General features: G+C 34.7%; 2 protein-coding genes across 2 annotated transcripts; one reads left to right on the forward strand and one right to left on the reverse strand.

Moving 5' to 3' along the window:
* Positions 1-278: 278 nt before the first annotated feature.
* LOC140056900 (adhesion G protein-coupled receptor L4-like) lies at positions 279-16,234 on the forward strand. Its single transcript, XM_072102422.1, has 18 exons — positions 279-544; positions 3,747-3,854; positions 3,973-4,134; positions 9,391-9,459; positions 9,735-9,852; positions 10,228-10,329; positions 10,710-10,782; positions 11,669-11,839; positions 12,192-12,279; positions 12,825-12,925; positions 13,175-13,277; positions 13,756-13,848; positions 14,032-14,156; positions 14,540-14,597; positions 14,695-14,786; positions 15,084-15,210; positions 15,417-15,458; positions 15,581-16,234. The coding sequence occupies exons 1-18, from the start codon at positions 542-544 to the stop codon at positions 15,914-15,916; spliced, it is 1,971 nt and encodes a 656-aa protein (XP_071958523.1). The 5' UTR covers positions 279-541; the 3' UTR covers positions 15,917-16,234.
* A 464-nt stretch (positions 16,235-16,698) lies between these two features.
* LOC140056901 (uncharacterized) lies at positions 16,699-23,228 on the reverse strand. The gene is made up of 15 exons (XM_072102423.1): positions 22,978-23,228; positions 22,678-22,736; positions 22,189-22,324; positions 21,485-21,553; positions 21,233-21,321; positions 20,960-21,033; positions 20,458-20,630; positions 19,157-19,224; positions 18,952-19,029; positions 18,188-18,248; positions 17,812-17,920; positions 17,568-17,659; positions 17,257-17,316; positions 17,042-17,104; positions 16,699-16,902 (listed from the first exon to the last, which is right to left on the reverse strand). The coding sequence occupies exons 1-15, from the start codon at positions 23,032-23,034 to the stop codon at positions 16,699-16,701; spliced, it is 1,392 nt and encodes a 463-aa protein (XP_071958524.1). The 5' UTR covers positions 23,035-23,228.
* Positions 23,229-23,438: the final 210 nt, after the last annotated feature.

Raw genomic sequence — 23,438 nt, forward strand, 5'->3', positions numbered from 1 at the left:
TTAATCATTTTCTCTCTACTTTAGTTGTCACTTAATGGCGAACACACCATTACATTAAAAACATAAAAATATTACGTAATTAATTATGTCTGACAACCTTTTATAATGCTAAATTATTTAACATTATTTCTATTCGTTATCATTTCATTATAATCTTTAGCTTGTAAGAATTCATCTCCCAATGTTATTCACAGGTAATTTATCTATGCGCATGCGTCATCGATGTCGTCATAAAAGCAGACAAGCAATTAATATTATGGTTAGCTTGAAAGGGATAATGGATCTATAGAACAAATCGGCAAATCTCCTGTCTTCTCAACGCTGTTTTATGATAAAACATCGGGTTTTTAAGCTAATAATTTTGCTTACAAGTAATTTCTGTTTCAAAGATATTCACATTTTCCGAAATATCTGAAAGCTGTTCGTTGCTAAGGTGTAGTTACCACCACCAGCAAATGAGTTCTATGGCTACGCAACATCCGCAATAAGAAGCCGCTATTGTTATCATATTGTAAAGAAGCACTGATGAAACGGTTTAATTATGGTAAGTATAGCCTAGCATATTTGAATTTTATAGATACTGCAACGCTATAGTAAAATAACTTTGGATAAAACTAAATGCGCCATAGACAAAATTTATTGGAGTATTTTTTTGTTTGTATAGTATAAGGTATAGTATCGGTCAGTTTTGTGAAGTTAATAAATTTAAAAAAATAAAATAAAACAAATTCAGTTAAGTAGGTATGATGTTTGCACACCGAGAGACGCACCCCCTGGCGCATAACCCATGTGGTCCTTCGTCAGTATTCATCCAGATCCAGATAAGGTAATATAACGAGTATGTATACTAACGCATACACATTTTAACCATGATGATATTTATTATATTTATATATTTTTTATTCGATAGCTTAGTAAATTTATTTAAATTTTCCCAGTTCAATGTTTGTATGTTTTTTGTAATTGACGAATTGATTATGAGAGATTTGGTAGAAATGATGATATGATCAGTACAACAAATACGGTAGACCTAGATGCTGAAAAGAATGAGATAGATGGAATGGTCAAGTCTATTTCGCGCCTAGCTTACCTGGATAAACCGACATTGGCCCATTCTCTCTCCGAGAAGAGAGCTACAACTCGAAAAGAAATGATAGGAGAGAACTAGGCTAATGGTAAGCTAGCACTCATAGACTAACGACACCACTTTTGGTTTGTGTAATATGACTTAGATGATGGACACTGTATGCGGGAAAGTATTCGCATAGGTTGAAGAATAGGCCTACTAAATTAGGCCTATTATAAGTGAGATATGTCACTTAAATAATAAGTATTTCCCTTAACTCAATAATATTTAAGTATTTCCCTTCAATTATATTCACTTAGATAGGAGATTTTTTTCTATTTAAAGGTGTTTCCCTTAGCCTAAGCAGGGAGTTATAACAACTCCCTGGCCTAAGTATGCATGATGAATACGGCCACAGTAGTACATTGAGTGTATGTTAATATATCATTAGTTTGCTAATAATTATTTTAAAGCAATTCAAATATTGGATCATGATTGTTTGTTCTCAGGAGTGAGTATTGTTACCAAAGTCACTTAAATCGATGTTGGCAAACTGATGTTGTACCGTCTCAGACGCCTACGCATCAAACCCATTTAAATATAATAATAAACCAAAACACACACACATATTATATTCGTCATGAAAAGCCTAACGACAATTAACGAAAAAGCTGATTATCTTCAGGCAAACAGTCATGTTTGACAGTCAGAGTGTCGCCTTAAGTTTCGTCAATATGTCCTAAATTTATATCTGATCTAAAGCTCTGTCCACACTATCAAACTAGTTTGACAAAAAAAGTGTGATGTGTAATTTGGTAGTGATAATGCCCAAATATGGTAGTGATATGACATCATCATGTCCATATATGGGCACATCACATTTTGTTGTCACAAGTTTGATAGTGTAGACAGAGCTTTAAACCAGTAAAAACAAGCTGAGCTATAGCTTGGACTTCATCATTATTATTCAGTTAACGCCGCAATACTCTCAGGGACTAATACGCTTGCGGGATTAGATATACATCTGCATAATTTCCACAGTTGATTTATGACTTTGCGATACGATATTCTTAAAATATACATATACAGCAGAAGATGTTGTGATTATGTAGATGCAGGATGAAGGATGTTTCACGAATATAAACCACATTATTACATCATGAATTTAAAAAAAATGATATTAACAAAATTAAACAAAAATCTTGATATTGTAGGTTAACTTTAGAATCATTATGCAGACTTATGACAAACGTCTTAAGCTCTGTCCACACTATCATGTGACATGTGATGTGCCCATATATGGACGTGATGATGTCATATCACTACCATATTTAATAATAATAAGATTTATACAGCGCACATATCCACTAAAGTGCTCAAGGCACTACCATATTTGGGCACTTTTTTGTCGAATTAGTTTGATAGTGTAGACAGTGCTTTACGTTACTTCAATGAGGAATTATTTCAGAGCTAGATATCTGATGTTAATCTCTCTCCTTTGATTATTTCTTAATTTATGTTTATTTATTCTTGTATTTTTGTTTATATTCTTATTTCCTCAACTTATTAAACACAATTTTCATTCATGTTTTGAAGAATTTCGTTATTTAACTTGACTTGACTTCTCGGATAAGGACTATAAACCGTAGGTCCAGTATACACAACTAGCTCGTGTGCACTTTAAAAGAACCTAGTACATCTTTCGAGACGAGTTACCCCAGTGTATTAGTACATCACAGCCACTGATCACCAACTGGGCCCTCTGGGAGACCAGTCTTTGACTGAAGAAGTTACCCAGTATAAATATATATTTCAATCAATCAATTCAATCAATCAAACTTGACAATGCGGCGATTGCCAATTATTGACTTATGAAAAGCATCTTTTTTGCATGATGTGAATAATGAGATGATCTTAATTGCAAAAAAAAAGCAAATACAAAGCCAATGCTAGTGACGGTGTGACAGATGTGTCCAAATATGGTAGTGATAGGCTTAAATATGGTAGTGATATGACATCATCATGTCCATATATGGGCATATCACATTTTGTTACATATTAAGTTGATGGTGTAGACAGAGCTTTAGATGGTAATGACGGTATTGAATACGGTATATGTAAAAACGGCATCTCACGAAGTCTAAGCTGATGATAATGTTGAATACGGTATCCACACGAAAAGATGATAATTAAGTCATGTAATTTTAGAAGTAACCATGGAAACATTTGAAGAAAGGTTAAATAATGAAAAGAAACATTGTGGAATTGTGATTGGTTAATCAACGTTCACATGGAAACCAGTGCGCGACAATAATTGCTAATTATGAAAACCATCAGGGACTGTTTTGTATAGAAGAGCGAAATTCATTCTTTTGAAGGCACAATTTATACATAAAGTCTAGAAGAAATAAATATTGTTTGTCTTATCGTAGTTATTACTATCGTCGTCGTCATTATTATCGTAATTAGTTATCCTTCTTAACATAATTCATTGTTATCAGCATGATTATCATTGTCATCATCAAGATCATGACGTCATCCCCACCATCACATCAACGTCTGGACATATAGTTATTGTCGTGTTTGTTGCTATTCAACAAAATTGGTGTATTATAAAGTTCCTGTTATAATGTGATTATCGTTATTTTATCATTTTAACTTATATTTTACGTTGTTTCAGATGAGGCTAGGGCTTCTTACCATCACAGTGTGCCTTTTGCACCAGGTTGGCGCTACAGTGATAGTACAACTAACTGATTTATCAACAAACTACAATAGTGACTCTTCGGTAAGTAGACCTCAGTACGAGAATCGTGTAACTCTTCATCATAATGAATCCTGTGTATCCAATACATTAAAGAGATTATCGTATTTATTACCCCCATCCTATTTTTTTTTTCAAAAAGAACTGGACATATTTGGCGTCAGAGCTGTTGAAGATTACGGACACTGAGTCACCGGTTCTGAGTACTGGAGAGGACCTAGGTTTGGCACTACGTTTGGTTGTCAAACTAATGGACAGTGCTGTAACTACATTAGATACGGATAACCAAACGACGTTTATAAATGTACGTATAGGCCTATATCATATCATTACCTATAGTGACACCACAAAGAGACACAGATTCGACGCGCGCGTACAAAAACCCGTTACACTATTATCAATATTGGAACGCGCGTACGCATAAACATTTTGTTTTTATTCCGTCAGCACCACCACATTATTCGTAACAATGCTTCTTGGTTTTAGTGATTTTTGGAAGATTTGATTTTATATAAAATCACTTCAGTAAAGTATGGCGGTCTTGTTTTTTGCCAAAAGTGACTACAAAGCGTGGTTCCCACTAGAACGCAACGCAGCGACGTATCGACGCAAAGTGATGTATTTCGTAATCACAAATGGGACCGACGACGCAATAGTGCTGCATATCGTATAGGTTTGATTTCACGCAGGCGGGGGAAAACACAATGATTGGAACGGCATTTTATTACGTTGCGTAGATTGCGTTACGTTGCGTCGCTAGTGGGAACCAAGCTTTACCGTTACCGCTCATCTGTGTAAATTGGCCTTAAAACTATGAAAATATAGAAAAAAAAGAATATAAAAAAAAAATATGAGAGAGGTTACATTGTATAACAATTATTAGAAATCAATAGATAACTACCGTATAGGTGGGTATAAATAGCAGCAAAAACAATAGGTTGGAGAGTTGGAAGTCCACCAAGCCGTGTCCGCACAACAAACGCGCATACCATTTTGTCAATAAATAGGGAGTTTTCGCAACCTTACGAATACGATAACGAAAACGGATACGTCACGCACACGTATTCGTTTTTCGTAAGCCAATAAAAATCTGTTTCGCATGGCAACGAAATATTGAGGGCGCCGTCCAAAATATGACTGCAGTAAATTTGAGCGAAGCGCAGGTACGTGTTGCCAAAGAATATATATCACAAGAATGAGTAATCCGCGATTTTCCCTGTAACAGTAATATTGTCCATGTGGTAGGGCGCCGCCATAAGTGTGGATGTATCTGGGATGTATACAACTTTTTGTGAAGGTTTCACTAATCAAAGGCTGGACCACCGGAGTATTTTCCGATGATAAAAATGTTATCAACTACATGCCAACATCATGTTAAATACTATTTGGATATTTAATTGTTCGTTTTATGCAATTTATTTAGTAAAAACTGCCGTATAAACAGTTTGCTTTATCAACCGGGCGCTACGATAGCGTGACCGGGCGTGTTGGTGTTTACGCGTTTTCACGAAGGATAGTTTAATAATATTCCTATATTTAACTTGTTTCTGGTAAAACAAATAAATGTTAATGACATTTAACATTTTCTCCTATTAATAACATGTGTTTTATACTAATTTATATCATAAAAACAATACTTAATTTACCGGGCGTACAGTAGTACACGGCAATGGTAAAGAATATGCCGTGCTGAGTAATATTCGTTGATTTTTGGTGTTGCTGTGTTAGGCCTTTTTTGTGAACTAACTTAGCATGTTAGTAAATAATTGTCTGTAAAAGTGAATAAACACTAGTTTGTTAATAAATATGTATTATAAAATAGTTTACAATTGCAAAAACTATCATCATAATTCTATTTAATGCGACATGTATCATGTCTATTAAATCAAGTCTTATTTAGTATGTATACATCCGCCCTTATGAGGGCGGGCATCATTCACTGGAGCTCTCTGTTACAAGTTTCTCATGCAAAAATCGCGGAATACTCATTCTTGTGATATATATTCTTTGGTGTTGCTTAGTGCTTGGCTACCTAGGCCTAGCGTAACATCAAAGCGAGTGAGGACTTTAAAACTGCTATTTATCAAAATTGACCTGGCATTTTAGTAAATTACTTTAGTAAATTACTTTCAATAAAAGTATAATTATATTATAATCATGAATCATTCCCGATTCAAATGCAGAATGTGCAAAATAGATCAAAAACTATACTCGTTTTGTAGTTACGAATATGACTGGTGATATTCGTCAACACGAATACGCTTTACGAATATGAAATGGGATCAGCTCATAAGTTTCACAAATGTGTGACGTTTTCGTTATCGTATTCGTAAGGTTGCGAAAACTCCCTAATGACGTCATCTGACTGTACGAAATACCTTAACAGCTACATTCGATTTACAGCATTACTATACCTCTCATAAATATAATGTTAGTTTACGAGAGCTGTTATATATTCGATTGATTTTTACATATTTATTGATTTTTGTCGTGTGCTTGTGTCAAAATGCATGATTTATCCATTATAAGAAAATATACTATGAAGTAACTGTAAGTAGTATATTTACATTAAGTGAATGGCGTTAAAGATAAAACAGGATAAACTTATTAAAGGTATACTTTTACCAAACCCTGTTGTCGAGGTCAAAATTGCACAACTTGCAGACGACACGGTCTTATTTATGAAAGATGAGAACAGCATAAAAAAGTGTATTGATGTTGTTATCAAATTTGGTAATGTGTCTGGGTTAAGACTTAACAAAGAAAAAACGAATGCCATGTGGCTTGGAAAATGGAAGAAAAAGGACAACATATTGGACATTAATTGGATTTCTGACGGTTTTAAAGTTTTAGGTGTTTATATTGGCCATGATAAAGAATTTTGTTTTGCCAAAAATTGGTCCGAAAAAATCTATTCGTTACAAAACACACTTAGATCGTGGAGAAAAAGAAATCTGACCATTTTTGGAAAAATAATTATCTTAAAGACGCTGGGCCTGTCAAAACTTGTTTATGTTGCAAGTATTATAGACACGCCTGAAAGTGTTCTAAAACGTGTTGATAACATAATTTTTGACTTTTTGTGGGATGGAAAAAGAGAAAAGGTTAAACGAGTAGTTCTTATAAACGAATATGAAAGTGGTGGTGTTAAAGCGCCTGATTTCAGGTCACAGGTTAAATCTTTAAAAATATCTTGGCTTAAAAGATTGTATAACAATGAGGATTCAAAGTGGAAATGTCTGCCAAACACATATTTTAATAGAATAGGCCCAAAAGATATTATTGATAACATATCATATATTGATAAGAAAAATGCTATTTTTAAAGCCATACCCGATTTCTATAAATCTATACTATGTATTTTAGTCAAACTTAATAGTGGTATGACTAAACGTCAATTATGTTATGATGATATATTGCATCAACAACTCTGGTATAACAAAATGATTTTATACAATGACATGTCAATATTTTTTAGAAACTGGGTAAGGTCAGGTGTGCGAAATATTAAGGATATTGTAATTGAGAATAGGTTCATTAACGCAAATGAATTACTAGATATGCTTAGGTATAAATCAAACTGGATTGCTGAATGGCAAATTGTATTAAACGCAATTCCAAAAGAATGGAAAGAGAAAATCTTTTTAAGGGATAAAAACCAAAAGCACTCAAAAACAACACACGTTCGATGTTTGAATATGAGTAGCAAACAAATATGTTCTTTCTTTATTAAGGAAAAATGTCTAGAACCATCCAAAAGTAAAACAAAATGGGAAACATATTTTAACATGGAGAACGATTGGTCTGTAACATGGAAAAGAAAAATTAAAGATATTAAAGATAATAAACTTAAACAGTTGAACATCAAACTATTGCATTGTATAACACCTACCAAAAGAAGGCTGTTAAAATGGAAAATAAGCAACACAGATACTTGCCTACAATGCAACGTAGTAGAGGATGATGCCCATTTCTTTTATGAATGCACTGAAGTAAAACCCTTATGGGAATATATTAACGTTTACACCATGCACAAATTTGGGATCGAGGCAAATTATCGAAACATTGTACTAGGTACAGGAAACAAATATGTAGACCACATGTTCTCTATTGGATGCTTCAGCGTTTACAAGGCACATACTTTGAAAAATGTAAACAAATGGACCGGATCATTGTCTCGTCTTTTTATGGCGGAAAAAAACAAAAGATCTTACCTTAACCACCTATTATAATTTATATTGATGTGAATCTGATTATTTAAAATATTACATAATAATGTTGTATAATACACATAGGCAGTTTCATTTTATCTTATATGAAATATAAATAAAAAAAAAAAAAATTGTATAAATTAATATTGAAAACAAAAAAGAAACGTAACGCAACATAAGTAACGCACGAGAAGATAAGCAAACAAATATAACCATGAGACATAAAACTAGACACAGGAGTAAGAAAAGCATTTTTAATATTTTTGTTTTTGTTTTTTTTATTCGTATTTTAAAATAATGTATATAATCTGTATATAGGGTATAAATGAATTGTATGTCAAAAATACTACCGAAAATAACTATACAACATTAGTAAATGTATCTCATACAGTACATTTATTAGTTAAGTGTTCACAATGTTAGATGTTGAGAATTATAGAACAAAAAAAATACTAGAAAATTATGAAAAAAGTGGATAACAGAAAAGAAATAATGCTCTGATTCCAAGAACAGTAACGTTGATAAAATAAAAATAAAAATATATATATATATATAAATACACCAAACCAAACAAAAGTAAGAATAACAATGAATAGTTATTATTATTATTAGAAATAATTGTATTAATCTGTTGATGAAATGAAATGAATAAATAGTGGTTAACGCCACAAAAGAGAAAAAAAAAAAAAAAAAAAAAGTGAATCGCGTGTGTTGTTATGTCACACGGTCATGCACCATACCACATTTAAAATCAAATAAAATTACCGGACGTAACTTTTTTTTTTTAAACCATAGAAAAAAAAATCTCAAACTACCAAACGTAGGCCATTATAATACCAAGACGTGTTTAAAAATACTAAATTTCCCTTGTATGCTCTATAATGCTTCTTGTAGCTCAATGCATGCAACGAGATAGGCTATAGGCCTATCTGTATTCAATTTGTTTACTGTGGTTGTCATCTTCTTCTTCTTTCCATATTTTTGTACTAAAGTCTACATTGTTTAGTTCTTTTGGTCTTCCTGGTGGTCTTTTTACTTTTTTTTTTCCTCCATTGCTTGTGTAATTGTTGTATCGTCTAGTAGTCTAAATTTCAACCGTGGTTGCCATAGACATCCTAAAACTATAGTAAACTAATTATCTTTATCTTTAAAGAAAAGTCCTTCAATTTATATTTACTACAACTTTACAATGATGGTTCCGAAACGTCGATCTTCTTGTTTTTTGTTATGCGTCATTAAATTTTATTGTAAAGTAATTTCAAAAACAAATTAAAATCGTCACCGTAGTAACGTTTAAATTAATTATCTTTATAGTTTATGTGACATTATGATGTATATTTTTTCCATAGACAACATTCGAAATCGTGAATAATTTAGTTGATACTGTATATACGGACATATGGAGTGAATTTCAATCGGTAAGAGCGTGCAAAATGCTTGAAATAATTTATTTATTTTATTTTAATTTATTATTTTTACTAATATTAAGTCAAAGTCCGTCTGGAACTTAGTGGTTATAGAAGGCAAGCTGTATATATTTATTATTATTTGATTACATTTTTATCATTGATTCAACCTGTTAGTGGCGGTTTCATTGCTGTTAGTTGTGAACTGAATAAAATTAAGATAAATAAAATATAATACTGTAGGCCTACATGTTTTTATCATAAATTATTTTTTTGTTTGTTGTCAGATCTCGATTGAAGAATGTAAATCGTTTTTACTAAGCGTTGATACGTTTGGTCATAATATTAGTAAACTATTAAAGGCGTCGAATATCACCTTACCGAATCTGGACCTTAGAAACATAGGTAAACATATATTATTACTACATTTGAAAATGTCGTTTGTTGCTCAGTATTGTGACACTGTATTAAGAATAACAAATAGTTAATAGCAATAAAATAAAGATATAATATGGTGCATTATTATCGCTTTGTCCACTATTAGCCGATAGTGGTAATAATTGGACGCAATGAAAAATGATAAGCTCTGTCTACACTATCAAATTTTATGTGACAAAACAAGTGTGATGTACCCAATTTGGTGAGAGTGATATACCCAAATATTGTAGTGATATGACATTATCATGTCCATATATAGGCACATCACATTTTTTTTGTCACATAAAGTTTGATAGTGTGGACAGAGCTTTATACTACTATTTCGTGCCCTTTCATTTACAGAAGTAATATTTAAGCGGTTACCGTATGCAGAAGTCAACGATACGTTGACCTTTACAAATTTTGAATCTACGTTACGATTAAATGAAGATGCCATTTTTTCTAGTGAGTTTTTCTGCTAATTTTCATCATACCTCTTACAAGTTTCTTTAACGTCATTATTATCGTCATCTTATCTATTCCCGGCGTTAAGTTCTGTCTACACTATCAGACTAGTGGGATGTGCTCAAATATGGTAGTGATATGACGTCATCATGTCCATATATGGGCATATCACATAAAGTGTTATAGTGTAGACGGAGCTTTATAGTTAATCATAGTTTATCGCGAACGATTTACAACATCTTCATAATCACATGAATTGATGATGAATAAAACACCGTTTCCATCACAATCACCGCCGTCATTCTAGTTTACCGAACGCGCGGCGATGCGGACGCACCATTATGCATATTATCATGTATATTTTATAATCTATATTTCAGCTACTCAATACATAGGAATAACGGCAATTGGCTATAAATCACTCGATATCTTATTAACAACGTCATCAAAATTGTGAGTTAGATTTATTTTCAATCGATATTTTTTATGGACTGTCGTATTTGTTGAGCAAATTTAATATTACTAACTCATGACTGTGCTATTGATTGCTGCATACTGTAGGTAAATAATGATTGAATAAGTGTTACGCTAAAGCGTTTTTTTTACGCTAAAGCGTTGTTTTTTAGACTTAGAATTGTTTTGTATACCTTTTCCTGGCCAGCATTATCTTTGGGGTGCCTCTGTCTTGGTTGTTGTCTCTGAGCACCCGGTCGTCTGTGGCAAGGAAAAAGTGTATCCTGCTCCTTTGTTTGGTCACCTAGGTAGGGGTCCGGGACCGCGACAGAACGACAACAGATGGGGACCCTCCAAAGAAATTGCATTTTATTTTTCAGGAATTTGTATGATTTATTTCTTTTTTATTTTTAAATGCGCCTTGAGCACTCTGGAGTGGTATGTGCGCTATAAAAATCTTATTGGTGGTCCACCACCAGTCGACGTTTCGATTTTTTGTCTGAAAATACAAGTAGTATACGTAGGCCTATGCAACGCCATATGTGCCAAAATATTTATCTTTTCACTAATATTAAGTCAAAACTCTGTCTGGAACCCAGACAAGTGCATTACTTAATATCGGTAATAATATATGCTAAGTAGGTTTTAAATAAATGGATATATTATTAATCTTATAGGACCCGTTTCTATTGAGCAGAGACAATCCAATATCCGGAAAAACGGTATTTTCTTGCTAATAGAAATGCATCCTTTCAAACCCACATAACAAAAAATGATCTTAAATACAGTTTTAAACATACGATATTCCTCTCTCGGCCTCAACTCCGGTTTTAAAAACGGTTTCCGTGGAGCAATTTGTAGCAGCAACACAATCTTAATCTTACAGACTAAAAAACACAAATTACTCAAACCAATATGTAGCAAGTATGTTGGTTTCGTACTCGGTGTCGCCAGCATCGAATGTCACCTTTAACAACCTTATCCAGATACAACTGACCGTTACAGAGAGCCACAGAAACTGGATGTGCGGGTTTGTAAGCGACGCTCAGAATGGAAGGTAAGAATCCATGAAATCATCAAGCTTAGCCTTGTAAAATTATCCAAATTTGCCAGAAGGACAGCTTAGACAGCGTCGTATAATGTTCTCCCAAAGGCCTAAAAACTACGCCCGATGCGGGGGTCGTCTCGTCGTCATTCAACTCAGACAGCACCGACGAGTCAAGACGTTTTGTCAGGCCTCGTCGTACGATGCTATCTGAGTTGGCCTTTAGGCCTATACTTCCACTTAGCAGGCACAACATTTTCCACTGCATTCAGCTTATCTTAGACAAACTTACTGTGACGTACACGGTACATTGCTAGATTTTAACGATTTTTTAAACCAATTTATCATTCAATTCTTGGAACAGTTTGTGGAGCATAGACGGATGCAGTGCTTACGAGGAAGACTCCAAGATCAAGTGTTCTTGCAACCATCTTAGTACATTCGCAGTCTTGGTAAGAAATTAATCGTTTTTCTTGACATATATTGTACTGCGTCCTAAAGTGGACCCTAGTACTCCTTTCATACCAAAACACCGGGGCGTCTACTCCAGAGTTTCCCGTGAGTTTTCCTTTTGGTGTAAAAGGGGTATATATATAAATATATAGTACATACCTATTTGACGGGGTAAAAGGGGTATATATTATCTATATATATATAAATATATAGTACATACCTATTTGACGGTTGGTGAACTAAAGGCCAACCCGAGGCCAACTCAGACAGCATCGTACGACAAGGCCCTACAAAACGTCTTAACTCGTCGGTGCTGTCTGAGTTGAATCCCGACGAGACGAGTCGTCTTGCGATAGCGTCGGGCGTAGTTTTTAGGTCGTCGGGAAAATGTTAAACATGTTTAATTTTCTCCCAACAAGACGACTCGTCGGATCTCTATATTTATAGAGAATGAGGATTATTTATACAATGTACCGCATCTACTTTGATACGTTAAGTCTAAATGTGATTTTCTTTCATTTAATGGAAACTTTGTATTATTCAGGGTTGCGTCGCACCTTCGTTGCCGTGGCAGGTAACAACCGCTCTGGTTCTATCAAATCTTGTGATTGTCGTTGTCTTTGGAGCGTTGCTATATGTTAATAGGTAAGTTCTGACAAATCTAAAGTTATGTCTACACTATCACTTTATGTGAAAACAAAACGTGATGTGCCCATATATGGACATGATGATCATTACCATTAGCATAACTACAATACTTGGGCACATTACACTTTTGTGTCAAACTAGTTTGATAGTGTAAACACTGCACTAATTGGTTCTGTTCTTCCTTCCCTTTCTGCATTAACATTGCGAGTCTTGTGTTACTGATTATTATTGATCATTTTCTTTTAGACACTATTATACTGACATTGTCGTGTTGGTGTTATGCATTCTGGCAACATTGTTTTTGGAACAACTTTGCATTGTATCGAGTATTTACGCAGTTTGCAACAGAGTACGTATTTTCAATATATTATATTAGTACATACCTATTTGACGGTTGGTGAACTAAAGGCCAACTCAGACAGCATCGTACGACGAGGCCCTACGAAACGTCTTAACTCGTGCTGTCTGAGTTGAATCCCGACGAGACGAGTCGTCTTGCGATAGCGTCGGGAGTAGTTTTAAGGTCGTCGGGAAAATGTTAAACATGTTTAATTTTCTCCCGACAAGACGACTCGTCGGATCTCGTCGCATGACGCTGTCTGAGTTCAAATTGCGCCGACCGACGACCGGCATGAATATCTATCTCTACGACGAGAGCTCAAACGAACTATGTGTGTGGAAGATGTAATAAATTGAAGAAAAAATGTATAGGCCTAAGAAAAAGAAAAGGAGGAACGCAAGAACAAGAACAGCCAGACAAGCATTACCTTAATCATCTCTTCTGTTTCATCAGTCAATGTAATCCTTGTATTGTATTTTTGTTTCAGTCAGCATGCAAGGCGATGGCATTAATAATCCACTTTTTTGATCTCTCCATTTTCTTCTGGGTCTTCGGCCAATCAGTCCAAATAGCACTGAAGGTAAGTTGCTGTTATGTCACTATCAAACTTTATGTGACAACAACAATGTGATGTCCCCATATTATATGGACACGATGACGTCATCACTGCAATATTTGGACACACTTTTTTTCAAACTAGTTTGATAGTGTGGACTTATGAAAATGTTGGTTTAACAGCTTCGACAATGTTGTCTTATTTTAGATATCTTACGTTACGATGGAATCAGGAGGTATTATGCAGTATTGTGCCTTGGGATGGATAACGCCAGCCTTTATTGTCGCTAGTTCCGTTGGACTCGTCCAAGTCGATTACGAAAACGACCAGTAGTAAGTCGACAACTGTTCATCTTTACATCTCTCCTAATCCACATTTCCTACTACCATATTATATTATTATTCTACAATTTCACACTCTCGTACATTCGTGATTGTCAGTGGCATCAAGTTGACTCACCGCGTATAACAAAAAATAGTTGACGCGCGCGTACAAAAACCTTCAGCATTTCATCAGCATTTGTACGCGTCTGTTATGAGTGTCTGTAAAAGTTGACGCGCGCGTACAAAAACCGTCAGCATTTCATCAGCATTTGTACGCGTTTGTTATTGTGTCTGACGACGTCACTAAATGAAAGTGATGACAAATTATGCTTATATATGATGATTAAGCAATTTTCAAATATATGTGTGTCATTGTTTTTTTCTTGTTGCAGTTGCGCAGTGCCACAAGTGTCACATGCTTCGCTTGGTCCAATCGTGTGCGTGGTCGGGGTATGTATTAAATACAAAATAATTTAAAGCCTATGTCACGATGTAAGTCTAGACTATACTATTAAATGTATTGTGTTGTTTTTTACTTTTCTTCTAGTGTACATACATCTGTTTGGTGTATCTTATTTATGGATACAACAATATTCGACGGACTGACAACAAAGCGTTCTCCGTTATCAGAGCTACCAAGTAAGTTTCTATCAATGGTGTCAGGCCTTGTCCACACTATCAAACTAGTTGACAAAACATTGTGTGACGTGCCCAAATATGGTATGAGAGATATGACCTCATCATGTCCATATATGGGCACATCACATTTTCTTGTCACATAACGTTTGATAGTGTAGACAGAGCTTTAGACAGTTAATCACTTAAAAACCCTTCTCATCATTGTCATACGGTACATTTTATAATCATATCGACTTCCCTATTTTGACGTCATCATTATCCGTTATCATCATTCGTCATCATCTTCGATTTTCATAGGTGCAATATAGCAGCCAATGGGATTATTATAACGTTGATGTTTATTTCGTGGTTATTCTGGACTTCGGCCATCGAATCACCAAGTGACGCACTTAACTGGCTGTGGGCAATATCAGTTATTATACTGGTCAGTATATATTTCAATTCAGCTCTATGCATCGCACAAGCAATAATTTCAAACTTATGAGCTCCAGACAAACGCGTCTGTTTTACTCTCCTCCTGATAGCAATATCCATGATCTATTGTTTTTTGAGCGATTGTATAAAAATATTGTTTTCATAAAATTGAATTTACATTATAGTCCTAAAAATCCCTTTTTTCATACCTTTCAGGGCTTTTCTGTATTTCTCTTATATGGTGTATATAATCCGGAGGTAAGAATAATGTCTTTCCAACCGATTCTTAGTATTGTAGTTCAAGAATGTAGCCCATGTTGTTTCGTTAAAACAAAACTCATACGTTGTTACCTACGCTAAGTGCTATTATTACATTGCAGGTCCAGTCAGAAATATTATCAAGATTTGGCAGTAAATCAGCCGTACAGGACGGCTCTGTCGCCGCCGGTCGTGCCGCCAGAAGCCAACATCAGCTAAACGAAGCGATCCGCCTTAGCCAGATAATTGAGAACAGTGTCGTGCGTGACCAAGACAGTGTTGTAGGCGGTGTCGATTGCGACCAAATTATCAACGATTCTACGTTATCGTTGACGCAGACAATGACGTCGTCATTTGCTCAGCGGGTTGGATTTCGTAAAGCTCGATTAGCCCCATCGAGTACTACGACGGCGAATCCTAATGCAAAATCCGAAGGAGGGACAACGTCAAACATCTAAAAGTGCCTAGAATATCACGTTAAGCCTCAGGGTAAACTCATGTGATGTACTCAACAAAGTATGGGGACAAAAGAACGCGTGCTTGTCACTCGGAAAAGAAGGCCTAAACCCAGTGGCGTAACGGCTATGAGCGCTCACTGGATAATATAAACCCAGAGGCGCGGAGCAGTGCCCAGTAGAAAGACATTAAAATATGTCGAAAAGGGCTAAAAAACGCCCGTGTCCTCAAGCGTTGGAGGGCCACTTAGGGTTCCTAAAACTGCGTTACGCCACTGCATAAACCGTATTTATGACGTGCCTATTATTGTATGTGCCCTTATTTCAATTAAGTATTACATATCATTGCTTTTATTACTGCACATAACACACGGGATTATGGACTTCAATGCACTGTTAATGGATTGATAGACCGTTCCACCACTACACATTTTTCAATAAATATCTCTATACCTTGTAATAATTATAAATTGTGACGTAAAGAAATATTGTTTGCTTGTTTCTTGAGTAACTTGTTAACACACGTACGTAATACCAAAGAACATCATTATTCAGCACATCTCCACATCCAGAATCCGCCTAGTAGCTGCCACTAAAGCTTGGTTTCCACTAGCGACGCAACCTAACGCAACGTCAGAAAATGCCCTTCCAATAATTGTGTTTGCTCTCGCCTGCGTGAAATCAAATCTACGATGTTTGCAGCACTTTTGCGTCGTCGGTTTACACAATACAGCAGCACTTTGCGTCGATACGTCGCTTCGTTGCGTTCTAGTGGGAACCACGCTTTAATGTTTCTTTGCCGCTAGGATATCCATGACAGTTTTCTCCTTGAACAGCTTCCAATTCAGGTGATCTCTGACGTGGTTCTGAATATCCTCCAGATCTGGGTAGGGCTTAATCAGCGTTTTCAACGCTTTCTTATGGTCCGACGATAAATGTTGTAAGAAGAATTGCTTTTGAAGCAATATACACTCAGCTCCTTTGCTAATCTATGGATATTAGAAAACAGCATTTGAGCTGATCTTATACTCTGATAGGAGTATCAAGAATAAATAATTTCTTGAAATACCTGATTGTGTAATCGAAAAGTACAAAATCGTCATAATCAGTATTTTTTTTCGTTCTTACCAATTGTAGACTCGGCATTTCTGTGTGGATAATTCTTAATTCTTCACAAAGCATTGCTAATCCCTTCAATTGAAAATATTTTTTTTTTAAATAAAGAATATGTTTTTTTTATTAACATTAGTTAAAATACATAAACGTCACGAGGTATGAATTCAGACTTGAAAAGAAGTCTAAGACAAAAAGTATCAGAAAAAATAAATATATATTATACGTACAAATATGTCTTTAGAAAACAGTTCGTCTATTTGGACTAAGACTTTCTGCTTATGTTCAGGCTAAAATGAATGAGATTAATGTAATATTATACTATACAAAATAGTAAGTACCATTAACTTTACAGATATTTTTGTCACTTTACGATCACTAACTATTGTTTGGTTTCAGCTGAAATGAATCTAAAAAACATGATTTTGCACCAATATAAAGAAGAACATTTGCTGTAGCTTATGATACGGTGAGAATTAAGAAAGGAGGGATGATGACACTAGTTTAACTATAAAAATAAAGCAAACATCTAAGTTCTTACCACGGAAGCGCTAATGCCTTCTTCGTGTTTACCATCATCTTTCTGTGTTAAGAATTCAAATTTGTTTTTCCATCTATGGTCTACTTTAGAGTCTAAAAATTGCAATAAAACAAACACATCAGACGTATAAATTACACATTATCTACTGTACAACAAAAGGTACATTACCAAATTAGAAAAATGTTGTTAAGATGCCTCAACAAAACAAGGCAAATTTTGAGCAACTATCTAATTTATAACTTACAGGCTCGCATGCCCTTTGACGCAAGATACATGTATCTGTCAGCCTTGGTCTTTTTCTTTTTTATGTATCGTGGCCCTCGGTTCACCGTCAATTCAACTCTGCAAGAACCCTACAAATATAGTACGGTAATATTTATCAATCGGATGTAAAATAACACAATTGACTTAATTGTGTGGCTTCTCGGAAAGATTAAAGCTCCGTCTACACTATTTTGACAAAAAAAGTGTGACCAAATATGGTAGTGATATGCCCAAATATGGTAGTGATATGACATCATCTTGTCCATATATAGGCACATCACATTTTTTTGTCACATAAAGTTTGATAGTGTGGACAGAGCTTAAGAAGAATAATGCAGACTCTGGTTTATACTTACAGACTTCATAATGTACATCCACTTGGAGTTGTTTGAATCAGAAACTATGACTTCATCCTTTCTGTTAAAAGAAAACGATATATATCATCATCGTCCCAACATTCATTATGCCATCATCATCATCATCATAATAGTCATCATCATCCTCACCATTATCATCATCATCATCATTATAAACATCATCATTATTATCATCATCATAATCATCATTATCACTATCGTCATCATCATAATTATCATCATCGTCATAATCTTCATCAGCAGCAGCATCATCATCGTCATCATCAACATCATCAGCAGCATCATCATCATCGTCATCATCATCATCACCATTATCATCATCATCATTATAAACATCATCATTATTATCATCATCATTATCACTATCGTCATCATCATAATTATCATCATCGTCATAATCTTCATCAGCAGCAGCATCATCATCGTCATCATCAACATCATCAGCAGTATCATCATCATCATCGTCATCATCACATCGCCTTCAATATCATACGTCATAGCCTAAATAAAACATCTTTCCATTGTTTTAGTATAACCAATCCAATTATCATTATCACCACTTATTATCATAAAAAAACACCATCGTCATCATCATCATCACATCGCCTTTAATATCATACGTCATAGCCTAAATAAAACATCTTTCCATTGTTTTAGTATCACCAATCCAATTATCATTATCACCACTTATTATCATAAAAAAAACACCATCATCATCATCAGTAGCGTCATAATCGCCATACCTGTAAAAGTGTGCTAAACACAACTTGGGCTGTTCTACTAATTTTTCTACAGGCCAACCTTCCATAAAAGGCAACGATCTAAAAATAGAATCAATATGAATTGTCTTTATTATTTTTATTATCATTATATACAAACAGAACTCAACATAAATTATAGTTAAGCCAATTTAGATAAAAATCTATAATATACAAACAATAAACTTACTTAGTAAATGCTACATGAGCTGGTTCATTGGTCAGTTTGTCCACCATTAGAAATATTTCCAAGAAATCCTGTAAAAAGAAAAATTAAATCGATCGATTATTGGTGAATGAGACGACAAATTGACAGCGATGGTGAAGATTTAATAATAAAAATTGTATTGATTATCAATATTAGACAAGCAGTAGTAATACTATCTTTGATCTTATGTCTGGCTGCGACAAATTCCAACAGTACTGTACTATGTACTATGTACATTTCTCCACGGCACAGAGAAGAGACCAAACATTTGAGGAAGCCAGTTGGACAATACAAAATCAGCAACAAGTTTAGTGGCGTGGAATTTATCGTGTCGCAGCCACAGATGAACCATTTTTTCCCTGAAGCTCAGCATCCTGTTGTAAAGCTTGGTTCCCACTAGATACGCAACGTAACGCAACCTATGCAACTATTCATCGCTCTTTATTAAAAATGGTTCTTACCATTATTATAATACAAGATCTAAAGACAAAATGAGACTCAGAAAACGTAATCGTACTTCTACTAGTTTTACTGTGTCATGTGTGGGACCTAAATTGTGGAATGACTTGAATTACGAACTACAAAGTACCAAATCAATATATATTTTTAAATCATTGTTTAAAGAACATTTATTATCATTTTACAAATAATTTTAAAATAATACTTGTTGCAGGATTTAGCTTTTTTTATTATTTATGTTTTAGTTTTTAGGCTAGTTAGGGACGTAGGGGGACACAATTAATCAAGCTCTTTTGAGTTTTTATGTGTTTCCTTTTCATCTTTATTTTATGTTCTCATATATTGTTGTATATTTTCATGATTGATGATGAATAAAGAATATTTGAATTTGAAGAAAATGCCCTTCCAATAACTGGGTTTGCCCCCGCCGGCGTTAAATCAAATCTGTGATGTTTGCAGCACTATTGCGTCGTCGGTTCCCACTTGTGATTACGCAATACAGCACTTTGCGTCGATACGACGCTGCGTTGCGTTCTAGTGGGAACCTTAAAGCGTGGTTTCCACTAGCGACGCAACACAAGGACGTAACGCAACGCAAGCGATGGCTTATTCGCTTGTGATTGCTAACTATCTATAACTTCGCTTGTCATTGGTTAAAACGCTTGCGTTGCGTTTACGTCTTTGCGTTACGTTCTAGTGGGAACCAAGCTTTAGATTTCCTTGGTTTGATTACCATACGATGGTAAGAATGTGAGAGAGAAAGGATGATAACATTATGATGTAATTGATTTCAAAGATAGGATTAGGTACCATGTCCTACTTACATCTTTATCTATAAATAATAATTCACAGGAGGAGTTACTAGTGATAGTTGTAGTCCTGTTGGTACCATACAACATCGCAGAATCACCGAAACAATCTCCTTTACGCAACACTCTCTTCAGATGAACACGATCTTCTCCAGTCGTTGAGTCACGCTCAACGCTACTTTCAATGGCTTTAAAACAATTTAAAGTAGGCCTGCTCATCATTTGGGCATACAGTTTTTCTATTTATAAATTCTTTTAAAATATCACTAGGGATTAAAAGTTGATATAGGCCTCCAAGTATACCTATAAACATACGTATTTTTTAAATGATCATTGTATAATTGCATGAAAATCAAAATGTAAACCAACCAATCAGATTTCATGTGTACCTCGTTGTTAAAATGAAAATCAATAAAATCGTATCGTATGCATGAATAATTTCAGTGAATAATGAATGAATAAATTAATGTTAAAGAAAGGGATAGGCCTATGGGTGAATATACAAATAAAAACGTACCTGTTCCATGAATGAGAAAATAAAATGTTTCTGCTCGATGCCCTTGACGAATAATAACTCTATTTGAGGGGAGTCTGCAATAGAATAAAAATGTATCTGTGTCAGGTAGGATAGTGATGATGGGTCCTCAACTTCATTTAGTAGTAGTAGTCGACTTTAGTGGTGGATTAAAACGGATGAGTGGTATGTGGAAAGTAAGTAGTAGTCACTAATTGTCAATTTGTGATTTGTAGGCCATATTAGTAAGTATACCTTACATTAATGAATACATACGAAAATAAGAAGGCAACACGAACGAGTTTCTCTTGCAAATACAGAGGGTATTCGGTAAAAGACGACAGCGTTTGCAAACCAGTCAATGCCTTTAGGAAAAAGAAAGTTTAAAGCATTACAGCCTAGATAAAACAAAAAGGTTGCATGGATTGACCGAGTCCAGATAATCATATCACGGCAAAGACTGTTTTGTTTTCTGGGGACAAAGTGGTTATGTAACTTTAGTAAACTGGCCTAAAGAAGTTCACATACTGTTTTAAGCTCCTCTTCTGTTCTCATTGGTCTTCTGAGAATAGACTTCACTTCAGAAGTAAGTTTTGCCTAATGAAAAAACAAATCAGTTTTTAAGGAATTTAAAAATAACAATAAAATACAAAGAGTTTCAGTATAGTATAGACATTATATTATTTGTTGCTGCATCAGGAGCTGAGAGAAATATCATTTTGTGACATGTACCTTACCATTTTTGTGATTTAAAATAATGTTTGAATTGTACAAACAAAATCAGCTTTTAAGGCATTAGACAAATAATACAGAGGGTTTTGGTATAGTACCTTCACACTATTATTTGTTGCTGCATCAGAAGATCAGAGCAAGACAATTTAGTAATATGAGTACCCTCCTGAGTGAGTGGCCGAGCGGTTTAAGACAGTGGAACCGTAATTACGTAGCCATAACATCGGCAGGGGTTCGAGGCTCACTCACTCCATGGTTCTGGTGGTAGAACGAGTCTTCTCGGATAAGGACTATAAACCGTAGGTCCAATGTACACATCTAGCTCGTGTGCACTTTAAAGAACCTAGTACATCTTTCGAGACGAGTAGTGGGTTACCCCGGTGTATTAGTACATCACAGCCACTGATCACCAACTGGGCCCTCTGGGAGACCAGTCTTTGACTGAAGAGGTTACCCAGTATAGGCCTAAATATAAATTTCAATTCAATTCAATTCAATACCTCTTTTTGTGACTTGAAGTAATGTTTATTAAACGTTAAAACAGTCGATTCATTTCCATTGCTATCGTCATCTTCCATTTCGTGAAATACTTCAAACGTGAGCATGTGAGATGTATCTTCCTTTTCTTCTATTTTTCTAAAAAGTTTAGAAAATCTATGTCAGGGAACTTGGTACAATTTAAAATATTCATTATACAATACGAGTACCAACACTTATGCTAACATCATCATTTCACGGTTAGACTAGGTGCCAAAATGAAACTCGCAACACAATTTTGGACAATTCTGTAGGCCTAAGAATTGGGGAAATCACGTTAAAAATCCCATCAAATGTTTATGTTTAGGGGTTGGTATTTGACAAGTTCTTTTAATTCTTTTCTCGATCCCTGAAACAGTTTTTATTTATGCTGCTTTTTTCTTGAACTGTTTCTAAATAGGCCTAAATGTTGAATGAATCTTAAAATAATGGAAAATGTCGTTCAGACCTACCTACTTATCCTGTTATTTATGATAACCATCAGGATTGCTTTTCTAAATCGCTTTCTTGCCTAAGAAAACAAAAAAAAAACAATTATAGAAAACTTCTTTCCTTCCAATACTGTATTGTCTTGTCTTCGACATGCCATTAGACATTCCATATGTGTAACATAATAAAAAAAAATCAAATGTATGAACTTCTTATGCAGAAATTCATTTGATACTGTGCTAGTCTATTGGCATGTGACATGTCTTGTCACTTGCCTGTAGGAAATCATGCTTTTTAAATACTGTATTTAGAGCTTTACTTACCACTGATGACGGATCATCATGTAAATCTGGTTCTACTTTCTGTACCTCAGAATCCATCGTCTGACAACACTGATATGACACAAGATATGTTACTTTTTCTGCAGTAACTTGAAATATTTTTGGAAAACTGTAGGCCTACGTATGACATAGGCCTATGAGTTAAATTACAGAGGAATGGTATGTATTTAAAGAATAAATAACTCGTATTTACTTTTGTACAAAATGTGTAGGCCTATTCCTCGAATGCACTAGCCTACTTTACTTTAAAAAAATACTGGGTTAAAATCCGATCTTCCTGTAAATGTATTTGTATATTATTATTTATTTTGTTTGTTTCGCTTCGTAGAAGTTGTCATGGTTATTTGTGAATACCGCAAGTTTAACAATACCATCGTAGACAATATAATAATAAGCTTACGACAGCCACAAAACACCTCAGTGAATATTCAACAATAGGATAA

Source organism: Antedon mediterranea, chromosome 8 (genome assembly GCF_964355755.1).
Source record: "Antedon mediterranea chromosome 8, ecAntMedi1.1, whole genome shotgun sequence".
Lineage (NCBI taxonomy): Eukaryota > Metazoa > Echinodermata > Crinoidea > Comatulida > Antedonidae > Antedon > Antedon mediterranea.

What these genes read in the sequence shown, in the direction of transcription:
- LOC140056900 (XM_072102422.1), top strand. An exon ending in TCTGGACCTTAGAAACATAG is followed by an intron (nt 9,853 to 10,227) that starts GTAAACATATAT and finishes TTTCATTTACAG; the next exon opens with AAGTAATATTTAAGCGGTTA. An exon ending in AGCGACGCTCAGAATGGAAG is followed by an intron (nt 11,840 to 12,191) that starts GTAAGAATCCAT and finishes TTCTTGGAACAG; the next exon opens with TTTGTGGAGCATAGACGGAT.
- LOC140056901 (XM_072102423.1), bottom strand. Translation starts at nt 23,034, where the DNA reads ATGGATTCTGAGGTACAGAAAGTAGAACCAGATTTACATGATGATCCG. An exon ending in ACTTCAAGTCACAAAAAGAG is followed by an intron (nt 21,554 to 22,188) that starts GTATTGAATTGA and finishes TTTTTTCATTAG; the next exon opens with GCAAAACTTACTTCTGAAGT. An exon ending in TATTATTTATAGATAAAGAT is followed by an intron (nt 19,225 to 20,457) that starts GTAAGTAGGACA and finishes TTCTTTTTACAG; the next exon opens with GATTTCTTGGAAATATTTCT.